Raw genomic sequence first — 18,819 nt, forward strand, 5'->3', positions numbered from 1 at the left:
TCGCTGTTATTATAATTATATGTTCAATTCTATTTTGTGATTTGCGATTGAAGAAGATCAAACCAACAATTTGTTGTTTGCGATTGAAAAAAATCAATTGTTTTCACCACCGTCGTTGCTTCTATGATTATGCATCATGCTCATATATTTATAATAGCAAATACCTTATACCTTATTCATCCAAAAACAACAATGAAAGCTATATCTTTACTTTTTCTATTAATTTCATCAAATACCCGACTATTTGTCTTGATGCCTTATTTTCTGTAACACTAAAATTCAATGTTAATGAATAGTTTTATCTATTAACTTTTCATACTAATGTTTACGTTGTTAGTTAATTTCATTGGGCTACCTTTTCTAATTTGTCACTAATTATTTTTTTATAGATTTCTGAATTTGTTTGTGATTATGTAAGATGAGTTCAATGGAATCAACTAGTTCGGTGCCACCGAGTGAAAAAAATTATTTAACAACTTCGAAATTTTACTCGTGTGATCAGGGCCGGTCCCGAGAATTCAAATGTTCAGGACGAGCCAGAAAAAAAGGCTCTTAGGCCTTAAAGTGTAACGAATTAAAATTACATAAACTAATATTTTATTTTAAAACGACGACAAACTGTATAGCAATAAACATAGCAAAATCATAGTATTTTAATGAATAATTACATATCGTAACAGTTAACTGACAATCCGTGAAGCTCTCCTAGCGTTCTTGATAGCAAATTGGTTGAACAACTCTTCGTAGTCTATACTCTCTAAGATTTCGTTCTCGATAGATATCATCGCCAAACCACTAAGTCTTTCTTGGGACATTATGGAGTGTAAGTAAGACTTCAATAACTTCAACTTAGAAAAACGCATTTCTGCATATGTCACCGTTATTGGAATACTTAACAATATTCTATATGCAATGCTTGCATTTGGGAAATAATCAAGTTCTTTCAAAAACTTCAAAACATCTATAGGGTTGCTAAATTCATTGGTTTCCAATGTCTCAAATAATTTCAACTCCGTATAAAGTTCCTCAACATCAATATCCGATCTTTCTTCAAACTCGAGTGCTTTTTCAAGACGATGACAAGACAACTTAAGATCTTTATCTTCTGTCCCTTCAAATTATGCGGAAATAAAAAACCAAATACTTTGTCATACTCTTTGAATTGTTCAAATCTTATCTCAAGAGAAGAAATAGCCTGATCAACAATGTATAAGAAATAATTAACTTTGAAATTCTCTTCAGGTGTAAATGAAACTTCTTCTCTACTTGAACTTTCATCAAACCTTTTTTTTCCTTTCAATCAGACGCTTTTGTGGAAATATTGGATCAATACCCATTTCAATAGCAATGTCCTTAGCTTTATCAATCGTTTTAAAAAAACCAGTTTCTCTATAATCCTTGAAGTACCCAATCAATTTGTTTATTTCTATTATAGCATCATCAAGATGCATATCCTTTGACTGTAACTTTTTACTCACAATATTCACATGGTTTAGCACTTCATGCCAAATAACAGTTGATACCAAAAATTCAAAGTCACCAAGTTCTTTTTCTGCTAGTGAAGTTGCTTCACTTGCAATTGCAGCATCATCATCTTTTTCTCCAACTTGAAGTAAAGCTTCTCGTACGTCAACAAGTTGCATTTTAATAGCCTTTACACTCTCAACTCGGCTTTCCCACCAAGTTTGACACAATGACTTAAGACTCCAAGCTTTTACATTATCTTTTAGGATTTCCCACCTCTTAGTAGAATTTGCAAAGATGGTATAAATGCGTTGGATGAATCCAAAAAAGTTCTTTCCTTTAACACACTTGTTAGCCATATCACATAATGTTAGATTAAGAGAATGGCAACCACAAGGAGTGTAAAATGCTCTAGGATTTATATCTAAAAATCTCTTTTGCACTCCTTGGTGTATTCCTTTCATGTTTGCTCCATTATCATAGCCTTGACCACGCATATCATCAATTTCAAGACCAAAAGACTTTAACTCCTCAAGTGTAATATCAAATAGTCCTTTTCCAGAGGTATCATCAACATTCAAAAAACCTAAAAATGACTCCTCGACAATAACAAAATTATATGATAACTTTAAATACCTAACTATTATAGTCATATGTTCTTGGTGACTTGAATCGGAAGTACAATCAAGTATGATTGAGTAGTACTTTGTTTCCTTTATCGTCTTGATAAGTTCTTTTTTAATTTATTGAGCTATCAAAAGTATTAGTTCGTTTTGGATTGTGTGCCCAAGATAATGCACATGAAGCTCTTCATTTGTGATCCGTCGCACATGCTCTTTGATAACTGGGTCAAACTCTTCTAACATTTCAATGACACCCAAAAAATTTCCATTACCTGTTAAATATATTTAACAAATAAGAAGTGGAATCAATATTAATAATTAACAAAAAGGTATTTGTTGGAATCGGAAAAAAATATACAACCTATAGTTACCTTTTTTATACAACTTTTCATTTGATCCAATGAATGCTAAATTATGCTTAGCAAGAAACTTCACTACTGCAATGATTCGCAAAAGGACTTGTTTCCAGTAATCTCTTTCTTTCTTGAATTGCTCGTATTGCACTTTATCAATTGTTTCATTCAAGTTCAATCTTTTACGCATATCAAACCACTTATTCCTATTGGTGAGATGATCCAAGGAAATTTCGTATTCTTTAACTTTACTAGTAACATGGTGCCAATCCGAATAACCTTCGTCACCTAATTTACCTTTAGAAATCCCTTTTCTAAACACTTTACAAAAAAAACAAAATACCTTATCGAGCTCTTTCGAATATACTAGCCATTCTCTATCACACTTCTCCAAATTTGATAAAGTTCTTGTATATAAAGCTGCAGAAAATCGTCTACCAGATTTATCGTAGGGACCATACATAATACTAGTATCACTTTTAGGACCTTTCTCAACCAAAAGTTCAAGCTCTTCATAATTAAGTTTTTCCCACCTTCTTGGATCACATATATCAACAAGCTCTTTAATAGGCTCTTGCTCTTCTACCTCTTCTACTTCTACTTCTACATTTTCTTGGTGTTCAACATGCTCTTCAACAGGCTCCTCAACAACCTAGGCTCCTCAACAACCTCTTCAACAGGCTCTTCAATAGGCTCTCCAACAGATTGTCTATGAATAAACTTATCTAGAGCACCGACGTCAGCCTTTCTCTTTTTCTTCTTCTAGTTTTCTCTTTTTACGTTTTTGACTACCGGATGGTTGTTTAGACTTCATCACTACAAGTTCATTACTTTCAACTTTCAATATTCAACTAAATACAAAAAACATAATCTGATAATTTGATTAAATACAAAAAACATAATCTGATAATTTGATTTTAGCATCTGATAAATTTCAATCAAATAACAATATGAGATTTTAGATAATAACATAATAATCACAATTTCAACATTCAATCATATAATCAAATTTTTGATTTCAACTTAATTTCAAAATTCAATCAATAATCACATGAAAGACATTCAATCTTAATTGAATTAGTGAATTTTGATTATGATTCAAGTTCAATTATTCTCTAATGATTCAAGTTTAATTGCTCATCAATCATCATTCAATTATAAAATAGTACTATTAATCTGAATAAGTGAATAATCAATTAAACAATTACCTGATGAAGTTATGAACAATCAATCTTCAATGTTTTTCCTTCTTTTCTGCCGCAATGAATTGATAGTCACATGCGATAAGAACTAAGCCGCTAATAATAATCAATTAATCAATAATAATTGCTAATTGATGAATAGTCGCTTAAACCTTTGCTGCCGACCTACTGTCTATGTTTGTGGATTAAGAAAATATTTGGGCACAGGCCCTGCCCTGGTTGCCCCTCCTTACCACCAGCTATGCGTGTGATGATTTATTGAAGAGTGTTCGAGAATTTTTTTTTTGTTCTAAAGGAGATATATACCTAATATGGTTTAGCAAAAGATGGTAATATTTATCTTTATTATTGTTTATTAACGTTTAGTATTTACTAACATTTATTAATTATTTGATATTTTAGTTGGTATGACTCCTTGCACCAGTCACTATATGACAACTATGGTTCTTCCATGTGCTTACAAGATAAAATATTGGCAAGGGGCTATTTTTTCGTTGGATTTAATCCATCCACAATGGAGGATTGACACATCATCGTTAAATTTACAAAACGATTTGCATGATGAAGACGCTGGTAGACTCAATGAGTTGCTTAGTGAATTACCCTCAACATACCAAAATGGCCCTTAAACAAGAAAGAACATGCACTTTCGGTCATTACTAACCTTGTGAACCAGTCCGATGCCGTTTTTGAGCCTGTGATTCAACGACCAAAAGGAAAACTTCCAAAATTAGAAAAGATAAAAAAAATGAATAACATCCACGACACGGGATCCTTGAAGATTTGAGTTGGTGTAATCAACACAAAGACGCAACAAGATGGATAATGGAAACAATTTATTTGATTTAAACGTCTATCAATTAGATATATTTGATTTAGATAGTCATTTTTTAAGTGAGACATAATATTTTTTATTTTTGATTTGGATGGTTGTTTTACTCGAAATCTATTTTAAACCCGTCATAGTAGGTTTATTATTATTATTATTATTATTATTATTATTATTATTATTATTTGGATGCTTATTTGATTGGACAGTTGTTTTTATAACATTTATTTGGAAAAAGTTTGTTCATATATAGCTAAGTCTTTAATTTTTAAGTTATTATCAATTTGTATGTACTTTGTGGTAGGCAGAAATATGCATACACGACAGCACGTGGAAAAATTAAAGGAAATGGTAAATTTGGGGTTTGGCAAAAAAAAAATTATATATGAAATGTATAAACATATTTGTATAATGGGAGGAGTAAAGTGCACGATTGAGGAAAACATGGTAGAGAAAGGTTGGGGTAAATCTATCTCTTTTAATAAATAAAATCTAAAAATTACATGCATCAGCTTTTTAGAATATCTTTTTAACATATAGTATTTTTCTATGATTTTTATTATTTTCGTTTTTTTATAACAAATCAAATTCAATTCAAAATTTGAAAAAACAAAATCATATCCTAATAACATTATTGTGTTTATTTTGCTTAACAAATTAATTCATAATTACTTACAATCAACAATATCTTGAGTTTTTTTACATTTTTTTTATCTATATAAAAATTTTAAATATACCGACTGTGATTTCTACGGGTTATAACCTAGTTTTAATATAAAAGTAAGAATAAAATTGTTTATTTATAAATAAATTTGTGTGTCGTTAAAAGTTGTGTACAAATAAATAAATATATATATATATATATATATATATATATATATATATATATATATACACAAGGAACCAGATCTTTTTTTCAATTTCTAGAGCTTATTCTTTATCGGAAAAAAATCTAAAAATATCTAAATTCATATATTAACATTGTGAATGTGAAAAATATTTTTCGGATTCACCGTGTGAATCCGGATTCACGTTTTGAATTTTTGAAGATTCACATTGTGAATTTGACGTAAAAAAAAAATCGAATTTTATATCATTGGAAAAATGATAAAAAGTTATGAATTTCTGGATTTTTAGTTTTTTTTTTGATAAAAAATAAGTTCTAAAAGTTGAAAAAAAGATTGGTTCCTTGGTTAATTATGGTTCTCTATTGAACCTCACCCTATATATATATATATATATATATATATATATATATATATATATATATATATATATATATATATATATATATATATATAATGTTTCCAACAAGTATTGTGTGCCTCAAACAACCAATCAGAATTAAGAAAAAATAAAATCAATAATAAATCATAAAATGGTATACTAGTAATCTTATTTATGATAAATATGGTAAATAATTAAAATCATTAATAACCTTTAAATATGGAAATTCTATTAATAAACACTACAAAATCACTGAGATATCCCTTTATTCGTCATCCCTATCTTCTAAACCTAGCCCAACATACTCCCATCGTCCTTTCCCATCGTCGACTAATGTCCAACCCCACTGCAATCGATTGTGGCTTATTTCCCCCAACCCGTTTTTTGTTTGATCAGGGAAAAGGGAAAAGGCACACAATGAGGCGATGAAAGATACACGAAGGAAAGCACGAGGCAGAATCATTGGGGGAAAAGGACTTCGATCCTTGTCTGATCGAGAAGGAGGACCACGGTTGAGAACGACCGCAAGGTCGATCAATGGTCAAGTGGCCGAATTCGCGAGGAGGGGCGAGCAACACAAAAGGCCGTCGCCTCTTGTCTTTCATCGGGAAGAGAAATTGCTGCCTCTCGGTGTTTGGAGGATGAAACGAGGGCAGCAAGGGCTGCTTGACTAGAAATTTCATATCAATCAATGAGCAAACCCTTCCCCTTTCTTATTTGTGCGAAAAATCAAGAAACTTGGGGTTACTCAATCTGTTTTTGAATCACCGGTTAACGAGGAGATGCTGGTAAGTTCACATGAACTTTATTGATCTTTGATTAAGTTTTCCGAGTTGGCTTTTTGTAAATTTTTAATTTTTTCAAAAATTCTAGACACCATTCTTTGATGGTAGAGAACTTGTAGCTGGAAGTATTGATGATTCAATCTTTGTTTACGATGTTGAAGCAAACATCTATCCTGATTATAGCTTTGATGTTAAAGCAAATAGACTTTCCCTTATGTTTATGATGTTGAAGCAAACAGACCTATGGGTTGATCATAACTTTGACGTTGGAGTACCTGTGGATCCAACCTCGGTAATTATCCCCTTCAATTTGCGAACAATTAGACTATGAATGGTCCTCCAACATTTGCATATTTATATTGGCATGCCTATTGTGCAAGGTTATTGAGGTTTTAGCAGGATAGATGTTCTTAGTTCCTCCTTGTTACCTGTTTATGTAATTTATATGTCCTGTTCTATACTGTTATGGTTGGAAGTGTAAATTGTTAATTTTCAATTTGATGGGGGAGAAGTACCTGCTTGCAAAGAAAATGAAGAGGATAAAACTTATTAACCATTGATGGTTAGAAGAATGGTATGCATCTTGTTTGATATGCTCTCTTCCTGAGACCTTGTTTACCTTTTTATAATATTTTTGTTTATTTCATTATATTGTAAGCTGCTACTAAGTTCAAATTTATGACCTTGATACCCCCTCTTCATTTTCCAGTTTAAAGGCCTAGGAGATTGTCTCAGAAGCAGATTATACTAGAAGGCGAGATTGAGTTTTTATGTCAATCATATATGTGTATGCACATCTGATATGAAATACATCTTTGTAGTTATTCATTCAAAATACATATTTGTGTTAACATGATCTTTTCCTGCATTTATATTTCAAATGTTTGCATATTTATATTGGCATGCCTATTGTGCAAGGTTATTGAGGTTTTAGCAGGATAGATGTTCTTAGTTCCTCCTTGTTACCTGTTTATGTAATTTATATGTCCTGTTCTATACTGTTATGGTTGGAAGTGTAAATTGTTAATTTTCAATTTGATGGGGGAGAAGTACCTGCTTGCAAAGAAAATGAAGAGGATAAAACTTATTAACCATTGATGTTTAGAAGAATGGTATGCATCTTGTTTGATATGCTCTCTTCCTGAGACCTTGTTTACCTTTTTATAATATTTTTGTTTATTTCATTATATTGTAAGCTGCTACTAAGTTCAAATTTATGACCTTGATACCCCCTCTTCATTTTCCAGTTTAAAGGCCTAGGAGATTGTCTCAGAAGCAGATTATACTAGAAGGCGAGATTGAGTTTTTATGTCAATCATATATGTGTATGCACATCTGATATGAAATACATCTTTGTAGTTATTCATTCAAAATACATATTTGTGTTAACATGATCTTTTCCTGCATTTATATTTCAAATGTTTTGTTCGTTGGGTATATTCTTGATAATACAAATTCTTTAAGAATATTCAAAACCATTCTGCAAGAATAGTTTATTCTGTAAGAATATTATTGTTGTGTTCTGATATAATTGTAGTTAATTAGTTATATGTTTAATGTGCAGTTGTTACAAGTGTATCATTACAAAATATTTGGCAATGAATTTGTGATAGAAATGACTTGAAGACCTGATGGGAAAGGCTTGAAGAATGAATTAAAGAATGATCACACTCATTTGTTTAAGAATGTTGTTATTTTTTAAGAATTACACTTGTTATTCTTTCAGAATGTTGTTATTATTCAATAAATCACAATCATACAATGTAACTATTTGGTATAATATTAGTTCAAGAATCAATTTTGTGTATTCTTTCAGAATGTATTTACTAGTTTATGATTGACATTCTGTCATTCTGACAAAATAAAATCGAAAACTATATTTACTAGTTTACAGTTGACATTCTATCATTCTGATAGAATAAAATTGGATTTTTTAATTTGAACTAATTTAAAATATTCAGATTTTTAAAAATAAAGGAATTAATTATCCCTAAAAATCCGAATATATCCTTTTTTAATATATGTTAATTGACTAAAATGCCTTTATGCTGAAATTTGTGTGATTATATGGTACATGTTATCCTATTATAATATCATAGACCCTCAGATCATGACCTTGATTCTATTTTATCTGGTGGTCTAGATCTGTACATTCTGGCACACAATAGTTGTTAAAAACAGAATAACCTAAACATATATATATATATATATATATATATATATATATATATATATATATATATATATACCTTACATCAATATGTAAGGGTTACTTGAGACTAATGAATGTTAATGCTACTAGATATTTAGATTAACTATATATATATATATATATATATATATATATATATATATATATATATATATATATATATATATATATATAGTTAATCTAAATATCTAGTAGCATTAACATTCATTAGTCTCAAGTAACCCTTACATATTGATGTAAACCTTATTTCATGCTCGTATAGATTAGAAGTTCGATAACTTTCAAGATCTATCGTTTTTATTAGGGTAAATGATATATAGTTACTAACTTTTGTATTATTTTTGCAATTTTAACATTGTTTTTTTTTTTGTTTCAATTAGAAAAAAAAGATATTATATTTTCATTATTTTATGATTCTTTTTCAATTTTGACACTATTAATAAAATGTGCAATTTACCCTTTACTAAAAGGTTTAAACATTAAAATATTACCTAATATAACGATTTGAATGATAGTTTCTTCATCATTTTAACATTATATGATGAAAAGGAATTCAAAATCTTCGATCACAAAAATCAAAGCTTTTTCCCTTTAAGCCTTTGGTTTGCAATACAAATGAAAATAAACATATGCAAAAACTTATACAAACGGTAAATGATAGTTCATAAAAAGATCATTCATGATTTCTTTTCAAACAATAACGTTTACCATAAAAACAGTATAGATATTGAAAACAAGATCATTTAAATCCAAAAGTACATCTTACTAAAAGAATCTTCTACCATAAAAACAAAGAAATTTGAAAAGAAACAATGTATGTAAGATACAGAGAAACACCTCAAGATCTACAACATCGAAATGATATGACCCAATGCTTGAGCAATTAGCAAATTTCATACATTTCCATCTAACTTTGATGGTTAGATATGCTCTTAGCTTTCCTTAATAACACAGTCATGCCTCACTCCCGTGAACTACTTAATGAGTGTTAATAAAAATAAATAAAATACATTAAATATCAATCTGAATATATAAATTGTAATTTATAAAAGATTATGAACCACCGTTTAAGTGGTTATCAAATGAATTGAATTCAAATCCCATTATATTCCTTGCAATTAAACTATTTTGAAGGGGAACCAAAACTTGGATAACATTAAGAAAGCAAAAGAAAGACATCCTAACCTATAAGATTGATGTAGCACCAATTGATATATATATATATATATATATATATATATATATATATATATATATATATATATATGATGGGTTTTAGCCATAAGAACTTTCCTATGTGCGCATGCAAAACCCTAATGCTTGGATCTAGGTTTTCTAATTAAACATGCTTTGAATCCAAGACTTCTAATGACTAATTAGGTATAAGAACAATACAAAATCAGATCTAGAAGTTTACCTTTGAATCTCTTGTTTGATCTTGTTGTCTTGGAGCTCTAGAGTCACAATTGTCACTCCTCTAATGGCTTACAAACACCAACTAACAAAGAGGATGATTTTAGAGAGAGGAGAGGGATTAGAAATCGGCCAGGGGTTCTTTGCTTTAGCAGATGTGTCGATTTCCCTTGCCCTAGGGATCTATTTATACTTGTAAACTCCTAGGGTTTCACCTTGAAACCCTAGCTGGATAATCTTTCCTTAAAGCAATCCAAATCCTTACCTTAGATAAGCCTTGGACGATTTTTGAGCTATCCTAAGCCCTAGAATCCGTCCATCCTTTATCCCTTAAGGATTTACAGTATAAAGTGTAACTATCAAACAATTGACAGTTTATACCCTCTTATTTAATTAATCTCTTTAAGTCACCAAATTAATACTAATTAATTTATGACTTATATTAATCAAATAACAATATTATTATTCCTTATATTATTCTCATAATATAATAATATCTATTCTCTCATAATAAATCATCCTATCAAGTTGCTATGGTGAAGGCAACCCACAAGGACCATGCACAATCGGGTCAAATACTTGCCTAATATAGTTGCTGCCTTAGACACTATTCCAACAGTCTCCCACTTGGATAAGTCTAGTAACTATATACACAAGTACAATTCGATATGCAATCGTAGCTCTCAAAGACGCTGTCAAACTCTGATCTAATCAATCTTGTCCTTTAGATAAGAGATCGTACAGTCCTCTGTTAAATATCATGCTGACAATTTCTATGGAATGATTAGTCAAGCATTTAGGTTTCTCGATCTCTGATTTATTTGACATAGAACTTAATCGAACACATCAATTCAGTTCTGACCGGGCCCGACACATAAGTCAAATCAAATCATCGAGCGGCCGAGATATCGCTTTTACCTTCTTAGGATAAAAGTTACAGATAAACTTCGACTTATATGCATTTACTTATTCATTAATCAACTATACACAACAATGCGTTTTATAACATCGAGTTACTGATGCGTTTTCGCATTATCAATGTACAACCAATCAACAAATAACAAACCATATATCTAGGTTTTAAGACTATATGATATTATCGTCTTGCGATCACCCTTTTATATATCATATTCCATAAGGTGATTCCAGCAAGCACGGGTTTGTTCCAATGCTCAAAACCAGTTCATAAGCACTCATGAACGTCGCAACAACCCTTTGCTATGTCTAATACCATTTAGACAATCTACGCACCAATTCATGACAATCTTCATCCATATATACTTCCAACATATGAACGATTGTGGACAATTTGAATAATTCGATTATTCTTAATAAATTCAATTATTCTGGAAGTCAAAAAATGCAAAATGAAACAATAGTTAAACAATTAACATAAGACAGTAACATTACTCATAAATAAAACTCCTTTATTTAAACATCAAATGTTAATTACATTTATCTATTACACGTTTCTTATACTATTATCTAATCTATGCTAATATCATCCTTCAGCCTAATACTCCTAGCATGCTGCAAGTGCTTAACCCTGCTCAGTCCCTTCGTAAGCGGATTTGCTGGGTTATCTTCCGATGATATCCTCTTCACTACGAGTTGTCCTTCTTCTACACGATGTCTAATAAAGTGATATTTTCTGTCGATATGTCTAGATCTACCATGATCCCTCGGTTCCTTGGTCAAGGCAACCGCTCCTTCATTATCACAGAAAATCTCCATGGGCTCCTTTATGGCAGATACAACTCCAAGATCACCGATGAAGTTCTTCAGCCATATTGCCTCCTTCGATGCTTCGCTCGTTGCAATGTACTCTGATTCGCACATTGAATCAGCTACGGTTTCCTGCTTGGAACTTTTCCAAGTCACTGCTCCTCCATTTAGGGTAAAGACCCAGCCCGATTGCGAACGGTAGTTGTCCCTGTCGGTCTGAAAGCTGGCGTCACTATACCCTCGCACCTTCAAGTCATCACTCCCTTCGAGGACTAAGAACCATTCCTTCGTCCTCTGAAGGTACTTAAGTATATTCTTCACCGCAATCCAATGGGCTCTGCCAGGATTTCCTTGATATCTGCTAACCATGCTCAAAGCAAAGGCTACATCAGGGCGAGTACAAGTCATAGCGTACATGATTGAGCCAACTGCGGAAGCGTATGGTACTCGGCTCATTTCTGCCATTTCAGCTTCGGTACTCGGACTTTGAGTCTTACTCAACTTGGCATTAGTTTGTATCGGTAATTCTCCTTTTTTCGAGTTTTCCATACTAAAACGTTTTAGTACCTTCTCTAAGTAAGTGTTCTGACTAAGTCCTATTAGTCTCTTACTTCTTTCTCTCACTATCCTTATTCCCAAAATGTAAGAAGCCTCTCCGAGGTCCTTCATAGCGAAGCACTTCCCGAGCCAGGACTTAACTTCCTGCAGAGTCGGGATGTCGTTTCCAATGAGTAATATGTCATCGACATATAGAACGAGCAAGCTTACTATACTCCCACTGGCTTTGACATATACACACGATTCATCTTCGCTTCGTACAAATCCAAACTCTTTGACTTTCTCATCGAAGCAAAGATTCCATCTGCGAGACGCTTGCTTAAGTCCATAAATGGACTTCTCAAGCTTACACACTCTATTCGGATGCTTCGGATCCACAAACCCCTCTGGCTGAGCCATGTAAACATCCTCAGCCAACTTCCTATTAAGGAAAACGGTCTTGACATCCATTTGCCAAATCTCATAATCATGAAATGCGGCAATCGCTAGCATCACTCTAATAGATTTTATCTTCGCAACTGGTGAGAAGGTCTCATCATAGTCAACTCCGGGAGTTTGAGTAAAGCCCTTCGCCATCAATCGTGCTTTATATGTGTGTACGTTTCCATCCACGTCGGTCTTCTTCTTGAAGATCCATTTGCACCCAACGGTCTTACGTCCGGGCACATTATCAACCAAATTCCAAACTTGGTTATCATACATGGATTGGATCTCGCTATCCATTGCCTCTTTCCATTTCGCAGACTTCGGGCCTGCCATGGCTTCCTTATAGCTATTAGGTTCATCAAGGTTTATTAGTGTACCATCACTAATATACGTGTCCCCTTCGGTAGTAATATGAAAACCATAAAACTGGGGTTGAACTCTAACTCTTTCGGAACGTCTAAGAGGTAAGGACTCGTCAATTGGTTCAACCGGAGTTTCCTCCTCGGGTTGAGTGCCAACGGTAGAGGTTCCTTCATCTATCGACTCTTGAATCTCTTCAAGCTCGATTTGCCTCCCACTGTCTCCTTGGCTTATGAGTTCTCGCTCTCGGAAAACCCCTATTCTCGCAATAAAGACAACATTGTCCTTCGGTCTATAGAAGAGATATCCAAAGGATTTCTGCGGGTAGCCGATGAAAATACATCGCTTACTACGAGGTTCGAGCTTGTCGTGAGTATCTCGTCTTACGAAAGCCTCGCAACCCCAAACCTTGATATGTGCTAACGAGGGAGCTTTCCCTCTCCACATCTCGTGAGGTGTTTTGACAACCTTCTTAGTATGGACTCGGTTAAGGATATGGGTGGCAGTCTCTAAGGCATACCCCCAAAAAGAGATAGGTAGTGAAGCACGACTCATCATAGAGCGAACCATGTCCAACAAGGTTCAATTATGCCTTTCTGCCACACCATTCAATTGTGGTGTCCTAGGTGGCGTCAATTGTGAAACTATTCCACACTCCTTGAGATAATCGTGGAATTCAAGACTTAGCTACTCTCCTCCTCGATCGGATCGAAGCATCTTGATTTTCCTGCCCAATTGATTCTCCACTTCATTCTTGAACTCTTTGAACTTTTCAAAAGTTTCTGACTTTTTCTTGATTAAATAGATATACCCATATCTACTATAGTCATCGGTAAAAGTCACGTAGAAGCGGTTCCCATCCTTCATGGTTGATCTAAACGGTCCACATACATCGGTATGTATTAGGTCCAATGACCCTCACCCCTTTCACAAGTACTTGTGAAGGGTGACTTAGTCATCTTTCCAAGTAAACAAGATTCGCATGTGTCATCTTCCCTAAGGTCGAATGACTCCAACACTCCATCCTTTTGGAGTTGGGCTATGCGTTTCTTGTTGACATGTCCAAGACGACAATGCCACAAGGATGCTTTATCCATACTATTGGATGAATCTATGTTCAAAACATCATTTCCTAAGTTATCAACAATCATAACAGTTTCATATATTCCATTACATGGTATAGCTTCAAAATAAAAAAACACCATTTAGATAAGCTAAAATAGAACCATTCTCATTATTAAAAGAAAATCTAAAACCTTGTCTAAACAAACCATGAAATGAAATGATGTTTCTAGCCATTTCTGGCGAATAGCAACAATTGTTCAAATCGAAACTTAAACCATTCCTAAGCACTAAAGAATACACTCCAATCTTGGTCACAGGCGACGATCTTCTGTTCCCCATGATTAGATTTATTCTTCCAGCCTCCACATCCCTATTTCTTCTTAGTCCCTCCACATTAGAACAAATGTGGTAACCACAACCGGTATCAAGAACCCAAGAAATAGCATGAGATGAATCGTTAGATTTAATTATGTATATACCTGCGAAAGATGGCTTGATCTTTCCTTCCTTGATGGCTTGCAGGTACTCTGGGCAGCTTCTCTTCCAATGTCCTATCTTGTGGTAGTGGTGGCACTCTGCCTCCTTTGGGTTAGGGCAGGGTTTAGCAGGATCAACTTTGGTCCCACTAGAAGAGGCACTATCTCGGGCTTTAACCTTGCGATAGTTCTTAGACGAAGCCTTCCTCTTCTTTCCCTTTCCTTGTCCAATAGCCAAGACAGGAGCAGCGGGTGGATTGGGAGTTGGTGCAGCAGACTTGTCCTTGAAGTTGCTCTCAGCGACCCTCAAGAGACCTTGGAGTTTGCTTAGGGTGACCTCTTCTTTGTTCATGTGGTAGGTCATCCTAAATTGATTATAGCTTGGAGGCAACGAGTGAAGCACCATGTCGATCGCCAAGTCTTCCCCAAAGTCAACATTCAACTTGCGAAGACGGTCGACATACCTTTGCATCTTTTGCAGGTGCACGGTAAGAGACTCTCCATGACCCATCTTAGCGGAAATCATGTTAGTGAAAATCTCATAACGCTCTTGTCTCGCGTTTTGGTGGTATCTCTCCAATAAGTCTCGATGCATCTCGTACGGGTACATGTCCTCATAGGACTTTTGGAATTCGGAGTTCATGGTGGCTATCATGATGCAATGTACCTTCGTTGCATCGCGCTCATGAGTTTCAAAAGCGGTCATTTCAGCCGGAGTAGCGATTTCAGGGTTAATTTTCTCGAGCTTCTCATCGATGACATACTCCTTATCCTCATAGCGAGCAATGGTGCGGATGTATCTTATCCATTCGCTAAAGTTCGTCCCATCGAAAGTGACCTTTTGACAAAGGCTCATCAATGTGAAAGAACTAGTAGCAACATTGTTTGCGTTAGACATCTACAAATAGAAAGGACAAAGATAGATTAGAATATGAATCCCTAATTATCACCCAATAAGAAAAATTAGGGCTAGGATCCAACAACAAAATTTACATATTGGAAAAGGGATGCCGTAATCCAACATGCAAATAATATGAAGGTAAGTGAATGACGATTCACTAATTCTCCACCATAAAAACATAACTTTAAGTCCTAAATGTATTGAGAATTCCTAGGTTCGGATGAGATTCATTGAAACTATTCAATGGCATGTTTAAATCTCGATATGCCCCTCTTGTTTGTGACTGGGATACCGAGGATCACAAAGCGGGTGTGAATGACCATGAAAATTCACATGGTGCCTTCATTGTAACGATCACCTATTCGATGTGCCGGTAAACCACACACGCTCCATCGAACTATGATAAATAATGAATCACCCTTTGCCACCTTTGCTTAGAACCAATTAGTGTGCCGGTAAACCACACACGCTCCACTAACTTCTTAGCAAGGATGCAAAGTGTAATTTCATGGGATTGCATCAATTCACTTTTCCTAAAGTAACTAAGATTGGGAAATTTTAAAAACATGTAGTTACTTTGTATTTCATATTATACTTTTAATGAGGGGATGAGGTTGCCCTATCATACCCGTTCGGCTAACGACCCTCCACCGATCAAGCAAGCGGTGGGTGTGAGTGTACACCCATTAAGCGCCATTTTATAGGCCGCAACCTTATACCCATCTTATAGATCGGCTTCGTGAATGAGGCCTACTAACGGTAAGACTAGCATTTTAGTTATACATACATACATACATATATATATATATATATATATATATATATATATATATTAATCTTGTAATATTATATTAGTATAGGGTTGTATTTTAAACTTTTAAAAATCTAGGGTTTGAAATTTATATTGTCTAAATTAAAACTTTTAATCACAAAGCATAAATTTCAAAACTTGAGGACAAGTTTTAAACATTTAAAACATGGAGGATCAAATAACAAATAATCTTTATTAACAATTAATTCCATAATTATCCATATTTGATTTATTTAAAGATTTCTTGCAAGATAATTATCAATTTAATCAAAATAATTAATTAATTATCTCATAAGGAAATTAAATATTTTATTAGTTGATAAATATCTTTAATTAGATCAAGATTATAGTCATATATATCAGAAAATCGGATTAAGGTTGATCTAATATGATAAAGACAAGTTTCCATAAGATAAATATGAAAAAATTCCGAATCTGGCCCTTCCTGATGCTCGAACTCGTCGAGTTCCCAACTGGACTCGTCGAGTCAGGCCAACTCGTCGAGTCCACCATGGGACTCGTCGAGTTCATGACACAGAGACAAAAAAACGAATTTTGCAAACAAGATTCAAACAAACAAGCAACAATTTAATAGAAACCAATCTAGGCTCTGATACCACTGATGAGTTTTAGCCATAAGAACTTTCCTATGTGCGCATGCAAAACCCTAATGCTTGGATCTAGGTTTTCTAATTAAACATGCTTTGAATCCAAGACTTCTAATGACTAATTAGGTATAACAACAATACAAAATCAGATCTAGAAGTTTACCTTTGAATCTCTTGTTTGATCTTGTTGTCTTGGAGCTCTAGAGTCACAATTGTCACTCCTCTAATGGCTTACAAACACCAACTAGCAAAGAGGATGATTTTAGAGAGAGGAGAGGGATTAGAAATCGGCCAGGGGTTCTTTGCTTTAGCAGATGTGTCAATTTCCCTTGCCCTAGGGATCTATTTATACTTGTAAACTCCTAGGGTTTCACCTTGAAACCCTAGCTGGATAATCTTTCCTTAAAGAAATCCAAATCCTTACCTTAGATAAGCCTTGGACGATTTTTGAGCTATCCTAAGCCCTAGAATCCGTCCATCCTTTATCCCTTAAGGATTTACAGTATAAAGTGTAACTATCAAACAATTGACAGCTTATACCCTCTTATTTAATTAATCTCTTTAAGTCACAAAATTAATACTAATTAATTTATGACTTATATTAATCAAATAACAATATTATTATTCCTTATATTATTCTCATAATATAATAATATTTATTCTCATAATATAATAATATCTATTCTCTCATAATAAATCATCCTATCAAGTTGCTATGGAGAAGGCAACCCAAAAGGACCATGAACAATCGAATCAAATACTTGCCTAATATAGTTGCTGCCTTAGACACTATTCCAACAATATATATATATATATTTGCATGACTTTAAATTACTCCATGGGTAGTACTTACAGTTCAGATTTTACTTAATACTGACACTATTACCGTTTGACAGTTGTATTAAATCTTGAGACTTCTTAATAACATATATAAAATCCTGAAATAACATAAAGAGAGTTACTAAGTTGGGTGATATTTAAGGTTTAAACCTTTTATTAGAGGGTAGAAGTCTGTACATATATATACATTTGAATTTGCATTTTATTTGGTAATGAGGTTTAAACTTTTTAGTAAAGGGTAGCCCAGCGATATCAAGTATTGCCCTCTCTTGTTGAGGTTAGGGGTTTAAGTTCCGTCATGAACATACTGAAATTAAAGAGTAGTTTAAAAGTAGATTAAATTTTCTGTTCTAAAAAAAATTGGAAAAAGATTGAAAATTTAGTGTCAAAATCGCAAAAAACGAACACATATTGTCGTTTGCGCCACTTTTTCGACTCTGACACGTCATCATACCACATCAACATCACATAACCAAATAATATTATGTTAGCATGTTACGTCATCGCCTCATGTCACGTCAACAGTGAAGGCCGTTAAATATCTCATTGATGTTACAAGGATGGTAACACTCAAAAGTTTTGTTGGGTCAAGTGGATCCCCTCAAAGTAAATTGCTTTGTATGGCAAATGTTGAAGAACCGTATTCCCATTTACTCAAATCGTGTGAAGCGGGGATCACTGTGGCGTCCACATTATGTCTGTTATGTCGGAACCTTGAGGAAAGTTTGGATCACTTATCTTTCTCTTGTTCTGCAACCTTGAAACCGTGGGAATGGTTGTTGAAATGGTCTTCATTACTTCATCACAAACCTCTTCTTTTGTGAATCTAGTTGAGATGTTGAAGTCGACCGATGGTAGCACGAAGTTACAAAAACTGAGGCTGTCTCTGGTTTACACTACTTTGTGGATGCTTTGGAAAGAAAGGAATACAATCACTTTTT

General features: G+C 33.7%; 2 protein-coding genes across 2 annotated transcripts; both read right to left on the reverse strand.

The window, feature by feature from the left end:
• Positions 1-680: 680 nt before the first annotated feature.
• On the reverse strand, positions 681-2,117 carry LOC145067615 (uncharacterized). Its single transcript, XM_079014714.1, has 3 exons — positions 1,284-2,117; positions 1,138-1,195; positions 681-1,063 (listed from the first exon to the last, which is right to left on the reverse strand). The coding sequence occupies exons 1-3, from the start codon at positions 2,115-2,117 to the stop codon at positions 681-683; spliced, it is 1,275 nt and encodes a 424-aa protein (XP_078870840.1).
• Positions 2,118-2,207: 90 nt separating this feature from the next.
• Positions 2,208-4,299, reverse strand: LOC145067616 (uncharacterized). The gene is made up of 3 exons (XM_079014715.1): positions 4,246-4,299; positions 2,459-3,092; positions 2,208-2,359 (listed from the first exon to the last, which is right to left on the reverse strand). Exons 1-3 carry the CDS (start codon positions 4,297-4,299, stop codon positions 2,208-2,210), a joined length of 840 nt encoding a protein of 279 aa, XP_078870841.1.
• Positions 4,300-18,819: the final 14,520 nt, after the last annotated feature.

The sequence above is a fragment of the Lactuca serriola genome, chromosome 8, assembly GCF_051521515.1.
Source record: "Lactuca serriola cultivar US96UC23 chromosome 8, Lser_US96UC23_V15, whole genome shotgun sequence".
NCBI lineage: Eukaryota > Viridiplantae > Streptophyta > Magnoliopsida > Asterales > Asteraceae > Lactuca > Lactuca serriola.